Genomic DNA, 14,291 nt, shown 5'->3' on the forward strand with positions numbered 1-14,291 from the left:
TTTTGTTTCAATGATTTTTCTGTTGTTTTTCTGTTTTAATCTCATTGAGTTCTCCTCTTGTTGTTTTCTTTATGTTTAATTGAATTTACTTTGCTCTTCTTTTTCCATGTCTTAACATTGAAACTTAGATTAATGATTTGAGAACGTTTACCTTCTCTGATATAAACATTTAGTGCTAAATTTCCCTCTAAGCATTGCTTTCACTGCATTCTACAAATGTTTTAAATTAAACTTTTTTATTTTGAGATTATGGTAGATTCACATGCAGTTGTAAGAAATAATGCAGAGAGATACCATGCACCCTTTGCTCAGTTTCCCCCAAAGGTAACATCTTGCAAAACTTAGTACAATATCACAACCAGGATATTGCTGATGCTTTAATCAGGATATAGAATATTGCCATCACCACAAGGATCCCTCATGTTGCCTTTTTATAGCCACAGATACTTCTCTGCTACCACCTCCTCAACTCTTGGGCCACTAATATATTCTCTGTTTCTTATGTCATTTCAAGAATGTACTATAAATTGAATTTATAGTAGGTAATCTTTTGGAGTTGGCTTTTTTTAATAGACTTTATTTTTTAAAGCAGTTTTAGGTTTAAAGCAGAAAAATTGTGCAGAAAGTACAGCGACTTCTCATGTACCTCCTCTTCTTCTACATTAGTGTGGTACACTTGTTACAATTAATGAACCACTATTGATATGTTATTATTAAAGTCTATAGTTTGTGTTAGGATTCACTCTTTGTGTTGTAAAGTTCTGGGTTTTGACAAATGCATAATGTCGTGTATCTACCTTATAGTATCATACAGAGTGGTTTCCCTGCCCTAAAAATCCTGTGTGCTCCACTCGTTCATCCCTGCCCCCTCCCACCACCAAACCCTGGCAGCTGCTGGCCTTTTTACTATCTCTATCGTTTTACCTTTTCCATGATATGATTAGTTGGACTCATACAGTATGTAGTCTTTTCAGACTGGCTTCTTTCACTTAGCAGTATGCCTTTAAGATTCCTCCATGCCTTTCCATGGCTTGATAGTTCATTTCTTTTTATCACTGAATAATACTCCATTGTATGGGTGTAACATAGTTTATTTATCCATTCACCTGTTGAACAACATCTTGGTTGTTTCCAGTTTTTGGCAATTGTGCATAAAGCTGCTATAAACATTTTGTGTGTATGTGTGTGAATGTACATATAAACTCACTTGGATAAATACCTACGAGCACTATTACTGGATCAAATAGCCAATGTTTACTATTGTAAGAAACTGTGTCTTCCAAAGTGGCCATACCATTTTGTGTTACAAACAGCAATGAATGGGTGTTCCTGTTGCTTTATTTCCTACTTAGCATTTCATATTGTCAGTGTTTTGGATTTTGGTCATTCTAATAGGTGTGAGATAATAGTTGTATCTCATTGTGGTTTTAGTTTGCAGTTCCCTAATGAAATATGGTATTGAATACCTTTTCATGTGCTTATTTGCTGTCTGTATACCCTTTTTGGTGAAATGTCCCTTCATGCTTTTGCCCATTTTCTAATTGGATTCTTTAACATTTTCTAACTATTGGATTTTGGAAGTTCTTTATATATTCTAGATACTAGCCCTTTATCAAATATGTATTTTGCAACTATTTTCTTTGAACCTGTATCTCGTCTTTTCATCCTCTTAACAGAGTGTATTTCTTATGGTCACCGTAACAGATTTTCACAAACTGGGTAGTTTAAAACAACAGAAATTTGTTCTCATGTAATATTGGCAGGACGAAGTCCAAAATCAGGTGCTGGCAGAATTGGTTCTTTCTGGATGCTCTGAGAGATAATTTGTCCCATGCTTCCCTTCTAGTTTCTGGTGGCTTCCAGGAATCTTTTGTGTTGCTTGATTTGTAGCTGCATCTCTTCAATCTCTGCTTTCATCTTCCACGCAATCTTCTCTTCTGTGTGTCTTCTCTTCTGTCTCTTATAAGAATACTTGTTACTGGATTTAGGCCCTACTGGGGCCCTTGAGATGATCTGAGATCCTGGATAACCTAGAATGAACACAGATACCAACTAGAATCCAAGCAGAACCTGAAAGGTTGGGACTAAGGAGAATCAGAAGAAAGGTATCAGGAATGAAATGACTTATATCACACAGGGTTTATTTTTTATATTTCTTTATGGTAACAAGAGGAGAGACTATGCATTTGGGAAAACCTAAATTTTGCTGCCAGATATTTTTAAGGGGAAAACTGTGATCTAATATCACTATTATATTTCAGTGAATGCAGCAAGCTTAGCTGTTATTTCCAGCATCATGTTATTTGGGTGGCATTAGTATATGATGGTCATATACTATTGGTTGATTAACACACTGATGAGTTTAGTTGGACCATGTAAGAAAGTAAAGTTCAAGATGGAAAAGACAGAGGGTGTCACTTTTATTTCTACTGGGTAGAAAGGGCTTGGAGGCAAACTTAGTTAAATGTGATCCAGGTCTGATAAAATTTCAAGATTTTAGATGACTCATTGGGTAAGAGAAGGAACCGTGAGTGACAGACTGACGTTATCTCACTGCCCTCATATGGATTCTGGCAGTAGAGGTAAGGATTGAAAAGGTGACTCCATGGAATGGATCCCCACCCAGAAAGGATGACCCCGTCAGAATGTTCTGATGATCCACAAATACTCTCAAAGGGCCAGCCATACTCCTTTTTTGGTGTTAAATTTGTCTTTTAATTGCCTTATATTAGAAGAAGGAGGAAAATTCCATCCCTTAACTAAATTTCATCCTTCTCCTCTGCCTCTCTCTCCCTTATTCTGTATTTATCTCTCAGTGGTACACCATGATTAAAAACAAGGCCATTTTCATTTCAGTACTAAAAAAAGTACTGAGATGAAGGACCCAGATTAATGACCAAACACATTTCATTGACAGTGGTGCTGGACAGAGGGTTTTCGTTGTGCCAAGTTGAAAGCTGTCCCTTGAATTTGCCAGACAAATGTGCTTGCAAGTGAAACACGTAGTTGAAATATATTAAGGAAAGATAGGGGAGACATTAAAAGTAACCTGAATAACCCTGAGAACAGAAAGAAAAGCTACTGGGACTGAGTCCTTAGAGCGCGGAATCTCAGCAGCCACAGATTTTTTTCTGATGTTGCCTTCATTTTCTTAATTTGTTCTGAGAACAAGAGATTAGCCACTGACGGCTCTAGATTAATTTTCTAAAGTCTTCAGATTGCCCTGCACCTATACAAATGCGTCCCTTCAATTTCCAGGTCTGAGAATCCCAGGAAAGATTGGGTGGCATTCCCACTCTTTGAATGAATATTTTGGCCCAGAGAGTGCAGTTTCTTTATTGGCTAAACCTACGTGCCTCATGAGCTGCTTGGATCAGCCATTCCTATCATTTCAGCGTTCCAAACAGCAAATCATGAACCATTTGTGAAGTAGGATACTCAAGAGAACAGTTGAACAGAACGGAATAATTAAGAACAGTAATCTCAGAATCCTTCCACAGTGGCATATTGTTTATGAAAACTTTTAAGTTATTTGTATGCATGTGTATTTCTGAGTGTGATTTTGCTCATATAGTAAAACGGATTTCTTAATGTGTTGTAGGAAAAAAAAAACTCAGTGTACTGCATTGAATATAAATTTGTGTATTTGAATTCTGTCAGTGCTGCTGCTTGTGTAACTCATTACTCACAGCAGCAAGGCAGTTTCCCCTGTTTTGCGTAATTGACTGCATTAGAGCATGATTGCTCACTTAACCCCTGGGTTCCTCATTTACCCATTTAGATAGTAATCAGATGTACTTATTTCCCCTTCTGGGCTTCAGCATCAAGCCTCATTTATCCTTGTTTCTCCTGATTTCATATGTCTTTAATCCCCCTTCTTCTCCCCAATTTTTCCATAGTCTGATACCAGTGGAATATTACAATTCTTTTACTAAGTGTTTGGTATGGCTTTCTGAAATTATAAATGAAAAACTGCTATCAATCACCAAAAAGCACGATTTTATTTTACTTATTAAAATGGCTTCTCGTATAACAGTTTGCATGAACTGAGGATAAAAGATTAACACCAGCATTTTAAAAAATTCTTTTTTAATTTTTATTCTATTTTGGAGTGTAGTTGATTAACAAATGCTATGTTAGTTTTCGGTGTACAGCATAGTGATTGAGTTATACGTGTATCTATACTTTTTCAAGTTCTTTTCCCATTTAGGTTATTACAGAATATTGAGCAGTCTTCCCTGTGACATACAGTAGGTCCTTGCTGGTTACCTATTTTAAATATAGCAGTGTGTATATGTCAGTCTCCAACTCCCAATCTATCCCTCTCCCCTACTCTCCCCCCCTCCCCCCTCCCCCGTAACCATAACTTCATTCTCTAATTCTGTGAGTCTGTTTCTGTTTTGTAAATAAGTTCATTTATATCATTTTCTTCTGGATTTCACATGTAAGAGATATCATATGATGTTCGTCTTTCTCTGTCCTACTTACTGCACTTAGTATGATAATCTCCAGGTCCATCCATGTTGCTGCATATGGCATGATTTCATCTTTTTAATGGCTAATATTCCATTGTATATATGTACCACATCTTCTTTATCCATTCATCTGTTGATGGACATTTAGGTTGCCTCCATGTCTTGGCTATTGTAAATAGTGCTTCAGTGAACACTGGGGTGCATGTATCTTTTTGAATTATGGTTTCCTCCAGATATATGCCCAGGACTGGGATTGCTGGATCATACGGTAGCTCTATTTTTAGTTTTTTAAGGAACCTCCATACTGTTCTCCTTACAGGCTGTATCAATTTACATTCCTACCAACAGTGTAGAATGTACTGTTGGTGGGAATGTAAACCAACCTTTTCTCCACACCCTCTCCAGCACTGATTATTTCTAGACTTTCTGATGATGGCCATTCTGACTGAGGTAAGGTGATATCTCATTGTAGTTTTGATTTGTATTTCTCTAGTAATTAGCGATGTTGAGCATATTTTCATGTACCTCTTGGCCATCGGTGTGTCTTCTTTGGAGAAATGTCTATTTAGGTCTTCTGCCCATTTTTTGCTTGGGTTGTTTGGTTTTCTGATATTGAGCAGCGTGAGCTGTTTGTAAATTATGGAGATTAATCCCTTGTAGGTCGTATTGTTTGCAAATATTTTCTCCCATTCTGTGGGTTGTTTCTTCGTTTTGTTTATGGTTTCCTTTGCTGTGCAAAAGCTTTTGAGTTTAATTGGGTCCCATTTAGTTATGTTTTTATTTCCGTTACTCTAGGAGATGGATCAAAAAAGATATTGCTGCGATTTATGTCAAACAGTGTTCTGCCTATGTTTTCCTCTAAGTTTTTTAGTATCCGGTCCTACATTTAAGGCTTTTAATCCATTTTGAGTTTATTTTTGTGTATGGTGTTAAAGACTGTTCTAATTTCAACACCAGCATTTTGAAGTAGCCATAATTAATATTACATTGAATATAAATGACTCATTGAAATGTTTTTTTTGAAACTTGGTCACAGCTCCTTTTCTGAAAGATGGCTCTGAAGAGAACTGTTGATTTCCAATATAATTATTTCCCAGTTAATTGTGAAGCATTACCCTGCAGGTGTTACTTGCACCTAATTTTATTTCCCTTTTGTTACAGCAGAATCCTTTTAATATTTCTAAATGATTTGTCTAACGTAGTCCAGAATAGTATTAAAATATGATAAAGGGCTTCCCTGGTGGCGCAGTGGTTGAGGGTCCGCCTGCCCATACAGTGGACAAGGGTTCGTGCCCCGGTCCGGGAGGATCCCACATGCCGCGGAGCGGCTGGGCCCGTGAGCCATGGCCGCTGAGCCTCCGCGTCCGGAGCCTGTGCTCCGCAACGGGAGAGGCCACAACAGTGAGAGGCCCGCGTACCGCAAAAAAAAAAAAAAAAAAAAAAAAAGATAAAAAGTCTGCTAACAGTAACTACTATTATTCCACTAAGAAACAAAAACTATCCAACTAAACATACTAGCAAATGTTAAGCATCTTGTGAGTTTGACAAGACTATTTTTCCCTTCGGCTTTATAAAGTGAATTGTTTGCTTTCACTCAACATTGAAACAACCTCACATTCTTAGATCCCCATTTGTCATTGTTTGGTAATTTTTTAACGGGCTGCCAAAGTTAGTTCACATTTAATGGAGATTTATGGGTTATTTAAAACATATTGCACTGCACTTAGTAGCATGCTTTTTTCATTAAATTTTATATTTCTTCAAAAATATTTTTTCATAATCTGGACCACTTCCTTAGCTATAGATTTCTCTTTTCCTTAAATATCTAAGAGGATGGTAGCTCATCGACTTTTTTTCCCATTTATCTTAGTCCTCACTGCTTTCTAGGTTCAATTTAAGCAATTTATATTTTTCCAGAAACTCTTACATTTCATCAGGATTTTTAAATGTTTTTTTTAAACTATGTTTTTGTAATTTTAGAACACTTCGATTCTATATATAGGTTTGGGTATACGTTTATAGACAAGAGTAGTGTTCAAATTTTAACTTGGCAACTGTTTAAGGAATTTTTAAATTATAAACATGTAGATTTTTGTTTTGTGTTTGGAAATTTCTGATGCTTTCATTTTCGTACAAAAATTTTGTATTTGGCTGCTTTCTTATTTGTCAGTTGTCTCTGTGGGTGTTTACTCCTAGGCAGTGCTAAAAGATCAACAAAATATTTTGCTTCATTTTCAGTGGTTAAATCTGTTGAATTCAGTGCCTACTATTCCTGAATAATTGGTGGTAGAAAGCTGCCTTGTCACATTACTTACCCACTCTAATACTGATAGTATTTTACCATTAAAATGGTACGTCTTGAGATTTATTCTACAGACTATCAACCTGTTTGCTGTTTTTCATGTAATTAGCTGTCAAGTATGTCTTTTATCTTTTGGCTTAACATGTCATGCTTAGAGATTTCAGGATATGGAACCATCCTAGAACTCTTGGAAATCCCTTGCTAGAAAGCACTTGAGAGAACAAGCAGCCGTGATGCATACTGACTTGCTAGCTGCTTGGCTGACATTCTGTTGACATGCTCTCCAAACGTGAGTTAAGCCAAAAGCTGCAACTTCACAAGTCTTTGCTTTTAATCCACTCATTTAGTCTAACTTTATCCTCCCTAAAGATCATGCGTCTTAATTCTTTCTTGGGAATTGTGTTCATTGTCAGAACAATCCTAAATTTGCTTCTTTCCCCAAGGAGAATGGCATCTCCTCCAACCCCACCCCCATCCCGCCAGGAGCCCGCTAGGATGTTTGCTCTATCTACTCTGAAATGTAAAAAAATTAACACCCAAATTCACGAGTTTTGTTGGGAAAATTTTTATGAAGTTAAACTGTTTCAGGGGTGTCACCGGAGCTACATACTTTTCAGAGTCCAGAGTTCTGTTAGCGTTAGTTGTGGTGAGTTCTTTTTTGGTACCAATTACTGCTCTGTAGTCTCTTTCTAAACCTAAGCTGTTTCTCAGTAATTGTGAGTGGCTTTGGTTTCAGCTTGGGGCTTTTCTCCTTTAGAAACTCAGGTTACTCACTTGGCTTTGCAACTTGTGAAGTGTTACTTGCACTGAACCTCGTGGTGGTGGCTCTCGGTCTTCCTGGGCAGCAGCACTGCCTGGATGCGGGGTAGGACACCGCCCTGAGTGATGGTCACACCGCCCAGCAGCTTGTTGAGCTCTTCGTCATTACGGATGGCCAATTGCAGGTGACGCGGGATGATACGCATCTTCTTGTCATGGGTCGCATTGCCCGCCAGCTCCAGGACCTCGGCCGTCAGGTACTCCAGCACCGCTGCCAGGTAAACCAGTGTGCCGGCCCCAATCCGCTCGACGTAATCGCCCTTGCGGAGAAGGTGGTGGACTCGGCCCACAGGGAACTGCAGCCGGCTCTGTACGAACGAGATTTGGCTTTACTACGTGCTTGCCACGTCCAAACATTACTATAAGAATATTAATCTGTTATAACGGAAACAAATGCCGTTAGGACAGGTACGGGGTCTATTTATAGTCTCACGGTGGGTTGTGATTTACTATTTGATTGGCTGATACCCTTATATCCAATCAGAGAACCATACTGGAATCACCTCATTTACATATACGTCACTATCCATTATCCAATCAGATGTGAGCTGCCCAATACATCATCTGAACTCCGCGCATATAAATATCACGCTTCAGCAGAACAACTGCCGCTGGTTTTCTGTTTTAAAACTGTAGGTTAGACATGCCGGAGCAGAGTTCTAAGAGCAGTGCTAGTTCCATGAAAGGCTATAAGAAAGCCGTGACTAAAACTCAGAAAAAGGAGGAGAAAAAGCGCAAGAGATATCGCAAAGAGAGCTATTCAGTTTATATCTATAAAGTACTGAAACAAGTTCATCCGGATACTGGTATTTCTTCGAAGGCTATGAGTATTATGAATTCACTTGTTACTGATATGTTTGAGCGCATTGCAGCGGAGGCGTCCCGCCTGGTGCGTTACAACAAGTGTTCGACCGTCACATCCAGGGAGATCCAGACAGCGGTGCGCTTGCTGCTTCCTGGGGAGTTGGCCAAACACGCAGTGTCCGAGGGCACCAAGGCTGTCAGTAAATACAGTAGTTCCAAGTAAAGAAATTCAGGCTTTTGTAACCCAAAGGCTCTTTTAAGAGCCACTTAACTTTCTAGAGAGTTGTAGGCTTTTTACTTGGCTGCTCAGTGTGTGTGGGCAGGCTTACTCTTAGAGTGAGCTATAGCTGTTATGCTAGTAACTGTCAGATTCACTTTGCTGCCTTTAGTGTGGTTAAGAAATACGTAGATAACTCGTCCGTTTCACGTGACTATTAACCAGAATGATTTCAGGTGAAATCCCGGATCTCTTAAGCATATCAAAGAATAGAGCTCTCTTGAGTTGAACAGAGCTCCTTTAAGTCTGTCTTAAGAGAGGGTGGGTCGAGTGCCATGAGAAACGTGGCTTGCTCTTCTCTGGGTTATGTCCTGTTTTAAGTACTTTCTATCAAGAGACTGAAAGGGAACTGAAGCTGTGGAAAGACAAAGAACATAGGCAAGCTCAGCATGGGAGTGTTAAGGCTGTTTTGCTTCCGGTCTACATTTTCTGTAGTGTGTGAGAATTCTATAGATCAGGTTAGGTGCCCTACATCTGCTGAGAGTTCGAGTCCAATAGTTCCTTGGTCTGGTGATGTCATCTGTACATTATTGGGGTGTCTAAACTAGGCTGTTTGTTAAAAACAGCTTGATATTGGGGAGTGGAGGTCTTGCCATATTGGAGTCACACAATCTGGCTAACCACAACCGACTGGCAAACAGAAGTAACGCTGACTGGATTTTTGGGGGGCGTTACTTTTCTTCCAAGTTATAATAGGATCACTTGCATTTTGTTTTATGAGAAGATAATTAAATTGGTGTTTGTGTCCTATATTACTGGACTCCAATACTAACATGTTCCAAATTGGGTCATAGGGTGTTTATCAAGTCAAGGGACTTTGGGTGGAAGATCTACTCTGTCACGATCGTCTGGACTCTTAGCAGACAAGCATTAAAAAGTGACAAATGGGCCTCCCTGGTGGCGCAGTGGTTGGGAGTCCGCCTGCCGATGCAGGGGACGCGGGTTCGTGCCCCGGTCCGGGAGGATCCCGCATGCCGCGGAGCGGCTGGGCCCGTGAGCCATGGCCGCTGGGCCTGCGCGTCCGGAGCCTGTGCTCCGCAACGGGAGAGACCGCGACAGTAAGAGGGCCGTGTACCGCAAAAAAAAAAAAAAAAAAAAAAGAAAGTGACAAATGACACTGAAATTAACATTAAAAAAGATCAAATTACTACTTCCCACAAACCAGTAGTTTAGCTGGACTCAATTCGTTAATTTATATTTTTCATTCTTCCCTTTTAATAACAAGATTTCGTGCTCATGTGTGTCTACCTTACAGTTAAAAAATACTTTAGTATCATTTGGTAGATATGTGTACTAAAACTCCACAGGAAAAAAAAAAAAGTGCCCTACATTTCTGCACAGAAACAGACCCTACAAGAATCTCTGAATATCTTAACTGGGAATCATCCAAGGAGTTAACAGATGGGGCATCTGTGCCACATTGTCTGGGAGGGGAGGCATCATCTCCAAGCAGGGGTCCCAGCTGCCCCCATAAGATCTTGTGAAACAGCAGATGTCTGTATAGCTCCCAAATCCTTGTCAACTCTTGAGTTGAAAAGCAAGCAGTTTTTCCATGCTGGTTTTTGCCTTAGCAGTAGGTGTTTAGATTCACCCATTTTGTTATGTGAATTAAGAGCTTGTTCCTTTTAATGGTTGACTAGTATTCCATTGTATGCATAAACCACAGTTTGTCTATCCATTCATCTAACGAAGGGATCTTAGTTGCTTCCACTTTTTAGCTGTAGTTGTTATATAACTATTCACATGCAAGTTTTTGTGTGGACAGAAGTTTTCAAATCAGTTGGGTAAGTATTACCAGGAGCACAGCTGCTGGATGGTAGGCTCAACAGTACGTTTAGCTTTATAAGAAACTGTCAAACTGTCTTCGAAAGTGGCTGTGCCATTCTGCATTACTACCAACAATGAATGGGTTCCCGTTGCTTCATGTCCTCCTCAGCATTTGGTAATGTACAATATTTTGGATGTTATCCATTCTAATCGATGTTTAATATCTCATTGTTTTAATTTGCATTTTCCTAATAAATGACATTGAGGATCTTTTGGTATGCTAATTTACCATCTGTAAATTTTTTTTTTTTTTTTTTTGCTGTACGCGGGCCTCTCACTGTTGCGGCCTCTCCCGCTGCGGAGCACAGGCTCCGGACGCGCAGGCTCAGCGGCCATGGCTCACGGGCTCAGCCGCTCGGCGGCATGTGGGATTTTCCCGGACCGGGGCACGAACCCATGTCCCCCGCATCGGCAGGCGGACTCCCAACCACTGCGCCACCAGGGAAACCCCCATCTGTAAATTTTTTTGGTGAAGTGTCTGTCCAGTTCTTTTGCCTATTCTTTAATTGGGTTATTTTCTTATTGTTTAGTTACAAGCATTCTTTTTTCTATTTTCTTGGACACAAGTCCCGTTTCAGATAAATGATTTGAAAATATTTTCTCCTGGTCTGTGGTCTATTTTTACAGTATCCTAGCAGAAGTTTTTAATTTCACAAATGTCTGGTAGAAATATAATGCAAGCCACAAATACTGATCACATATGTCACGTTAAACGTTCCAGTGCCCACACAGCATTAAAAAAAAGTGAAATGAATTTTAATCAAATATTTTGTTTAGTCCAGTTTATCTAAAATGTCAATGTGTAATAAGGGTTAAATTATAATAATTTACATTTTAAAAAATTAGGACTTTGAAATTCAATGTGTATTTTATACTTACAGCATATCTCATGCAACATTTCAAGTGCTCAGTAACCACATCTGGCTAGTGGCCACCATATTGGACACTGTAGCACTAAACTCTTTCTCTAGGCAACCTAAGTCATACCCTTGCTGTAAATACCTACAGCAGATGATTCACGAATTATATCTGCAGTCCAGGGCTCTCCATGAACTGCAGACCAGTAACTGCTTACTTAATATTACCACCCTGGTGGTGCTCATCATCTCTAAACATTTCTCTCCACAAGGGTTTCCAATGTATCCTGACAGACCTGTTTTCAAATTCCAATGTTCCCTATATCCATGGGGCCACCCCAATCACATGGTTGTCCAAGCCAGAAATGTATTTTTTCCTTGATAGTGCCTCTGTTCAACCTCCATTTCAATCTTTTGACAACATATGGAGATTTTATTTCCTAAATATTTTATTATTATCTGATTTCTTTTGTCATCTCCACTGCCAACATTTTTGTCCAAGCCCCCATCATCTCTCGCCTGGGTTACTGTCTCTAACTAGACTCACTGCTCCTAATGTTTTCTTTCTAAAATCCACTCTCCACACAACTGACAAAGTAATCTTAGATAAGAAAAATATTGTCACTAACCACTAACTGAAAGTTAGTATTTCTTTCAGTTTTGAATATAGCAAATAGACCAGTCACATTAGCTATACCTGTGACTTTATTGCCAATGAAAACCATAGTTATTGTCCTAGCACTTAACCAGATATATCAAAATATTTTTTATGCTCATCCCAACCTCAGAATATTATAATTTTGATCTTGCTATTTGAAGCACAAAGAAGCACAAATATTACTGTATCAAACAATATTTTTAAAACTGTTTCAACCTGGCATTGTTTTATTATTAAAATTCATATTTTACTTTATGTACTTAGAAATTTATTTTAAGAAGATGTATATAGGATCAACTAGACTTTCAAAGAAATCCATAATACAATAAAAGCTAAGAACCCCTGTTTAACGATTCCAGCAAATACCTTACATATAAAGTAGACTAGAGACAGATGATATAAAAATCAGATGGCAGAATTCCACTATAATCCAGTTGGGAGCAGATAACTGAATCTTCCTTGGCTGTTAGACTGATTGCTTCATCAAGGATGCCAATTCTACAGCCACAGGATACTGGGGTTACTAGGGCATCCCACTCAATTCATGCATGTGTGTCTGCTGGAAACACACATCTTGATTATTATTGTTTTTATCACTGAAACAATTTCTCACATTACTTCTGCTAAGCATCAGCCCTCTAGTGTGATTGGAGATGAAGAGCTAAAGAAATTGTAGTGGGTGAAAAGAACTTGTAGGGGGTTAAATGATGACTAACCTTTTCTGGAGAGTGAATTCCTCATTAGAAAAGCCCATTTATTAGTTTCCTAGGGCTGCTGCAACAAGTTACCAAAAACTGGTTGGCGTAAAACAGAAATATATTCTTGCACTGTTTTGGAGGCCAAGAAGTCCAAAACCACAGTGTCAGTAGGGTTGATTCCTTGTGGAGGCGCTGAGGGAGAATCTATTCTATGCCTTACCTGGCTTCTGGCGGCAGCTGGCAATCTTCGGTGTTCCGTGGCTTGCAGCTGCATCACTCCAATCTCTCTCTGCCTGCCTCAGTTTTCATATGGTCCTCTGCTTTGCATCTCTGATGCCCCTCTCCCTTCTCTTATAAGTATACCCTAAATCCAGGATGATCTCATTTCAAGATTCTTAACTACGCCCTATTTCCAAACAAGGGTCACATTCATAGGTGCCAGGGGTTAAGACTTGGACATGTCCTTTTTCAGGACACTCAACCTACTACATTTCACAGATCCTAAGGTTTACCTTAACATTGACTCACACAAAATTTACATCACACTATCTGGATAGAAGTATTTTAGAGTAAATTACAGACAATACAAAGCTTTCCGTAGGCACCTTATTATCTCTCTCATTCATAATCAGCTAAAATGACCTTGTGTGTTTATATCTGCCTCACTAAACTAGAAAGGAAACAGTGAGAGTAAGGACCTCCTCTCTTACACACACAAACACACACACTCTCTTTCTCTCTCTCTCTCTCTCAGTGAATGTTTGAAGAGTGAAGAAAAGGGAAACAATTTTTTAAAACCTTTTTGGAAAACAAAATAAGGAGAAATAACAAAATGCAGCCACTTGTCTATGACCAGCCCTGCACTGAAGAGCTAGCAATGTCCACCTGCCGGAACGATGCAGTAAGGGCTTGGTGTGATCTAGCTTCCTCTAGCCCTGCTCCTTGGGAGGGTTTCCCTTGCCCTGTAGACCTCAGGGACCCATCTGAGATGAGAATAGAAAGTCTCTTTTTTGAGGGCTACACCAGCCCTCTTCTTTTCTGAATTCAGAGGCACTGTGGTGGCTTTTGGGTGATTACAGCATCTGGGTTTCTAAACAGGCCTAGTTGCTCTGCCCTTTTTCCAGCCCTCATCTTACTGGCATCCATTATGTTCTCTGTTCTGTGGCACAACAAAACCACAGCCTAGAATCAGGGAAAGACAGCAAATATCTCCCCTGCTTCCATGGCAAATCTCAATGCGTAACCATTGCAATGATTTTAGGAGGAAGTTAACAGCCAGATGTAGCTTAGGGAGGGTAGCACCTAAAGGATCTGCTTTCCCCAGTTCCCAAACCAAACCTTATCATATTTAAAGCAGAGTCCTAACTTTGCTGTGGCCCTTTTCTCAGAAAATTGTCTTGCCAGTCCTTTATGACTTAGGGATTGAGATGTGGGTGGACAAACAGCACCTTTCTTAAGCACTTTAACCTAAAAACAAAAAAACCTGTGTTTTCTCTGCTTTCATGAATCGTCTTGGACTAAAGGTTTACTCTTATTTCTCTGACATCATTAAAGTCTTTGAAGGTTGCAAACCC

General features: G+C 39.4%; 1 protein-coding gene and 1 pseudogene across 1 annotated transcript; one reads left to right on the top strand and one right to left on the bottom strand.

Moving 5' to 3' along the window:
* Window positions 1-7,574: 7,574 nt before the first annotated feature.
* On the bottom strand, window positions 7,575-12,991 carry LOC132527944 (histone H2A type 1-A-like; annotated as a pseudogene).
* On the top strand, window positions 8,240-8,623 carry LOC132527644 (histone H2B type 1-A-like). The gene has a single exon (XM_060163547.1). It carries the CDS (start codon window positions 8,240-8,242, stop codon window positions 8,621-8,623), a length of 384 nt encoding a protein of 127 aa, XP_060019530.1.
* Window positions 12,992-14,291: the final 1,300 nt, after the last annotated feature.

Source organism: Lagenorhynchus albirostris, chromosome 10 (genome assembly GCF_949774975.1).
Source record: "Lagenorhynchus albirostris chromosome 10, mLagAlb1.1, whole genome shotgun sequence".
In the NCBI taxonomy this organism is placed as follows: domain Eukaryota; kingdom Metazoa; phylum Chordata; class Mammalia; order Artiodactyla; family Delphinidae; genus Lagenorhynchus; species Lagenorhynchus albirostris.

Coding starts and splice junctions, on each gene's coding strand:
- LOC132527644 (XM_060163547.1), top strand. CDS start 8,240: ATGCCGGAGCAGAGTTCTAAGAGCAGTGCTAGTTCCATGAAAGGCTAT.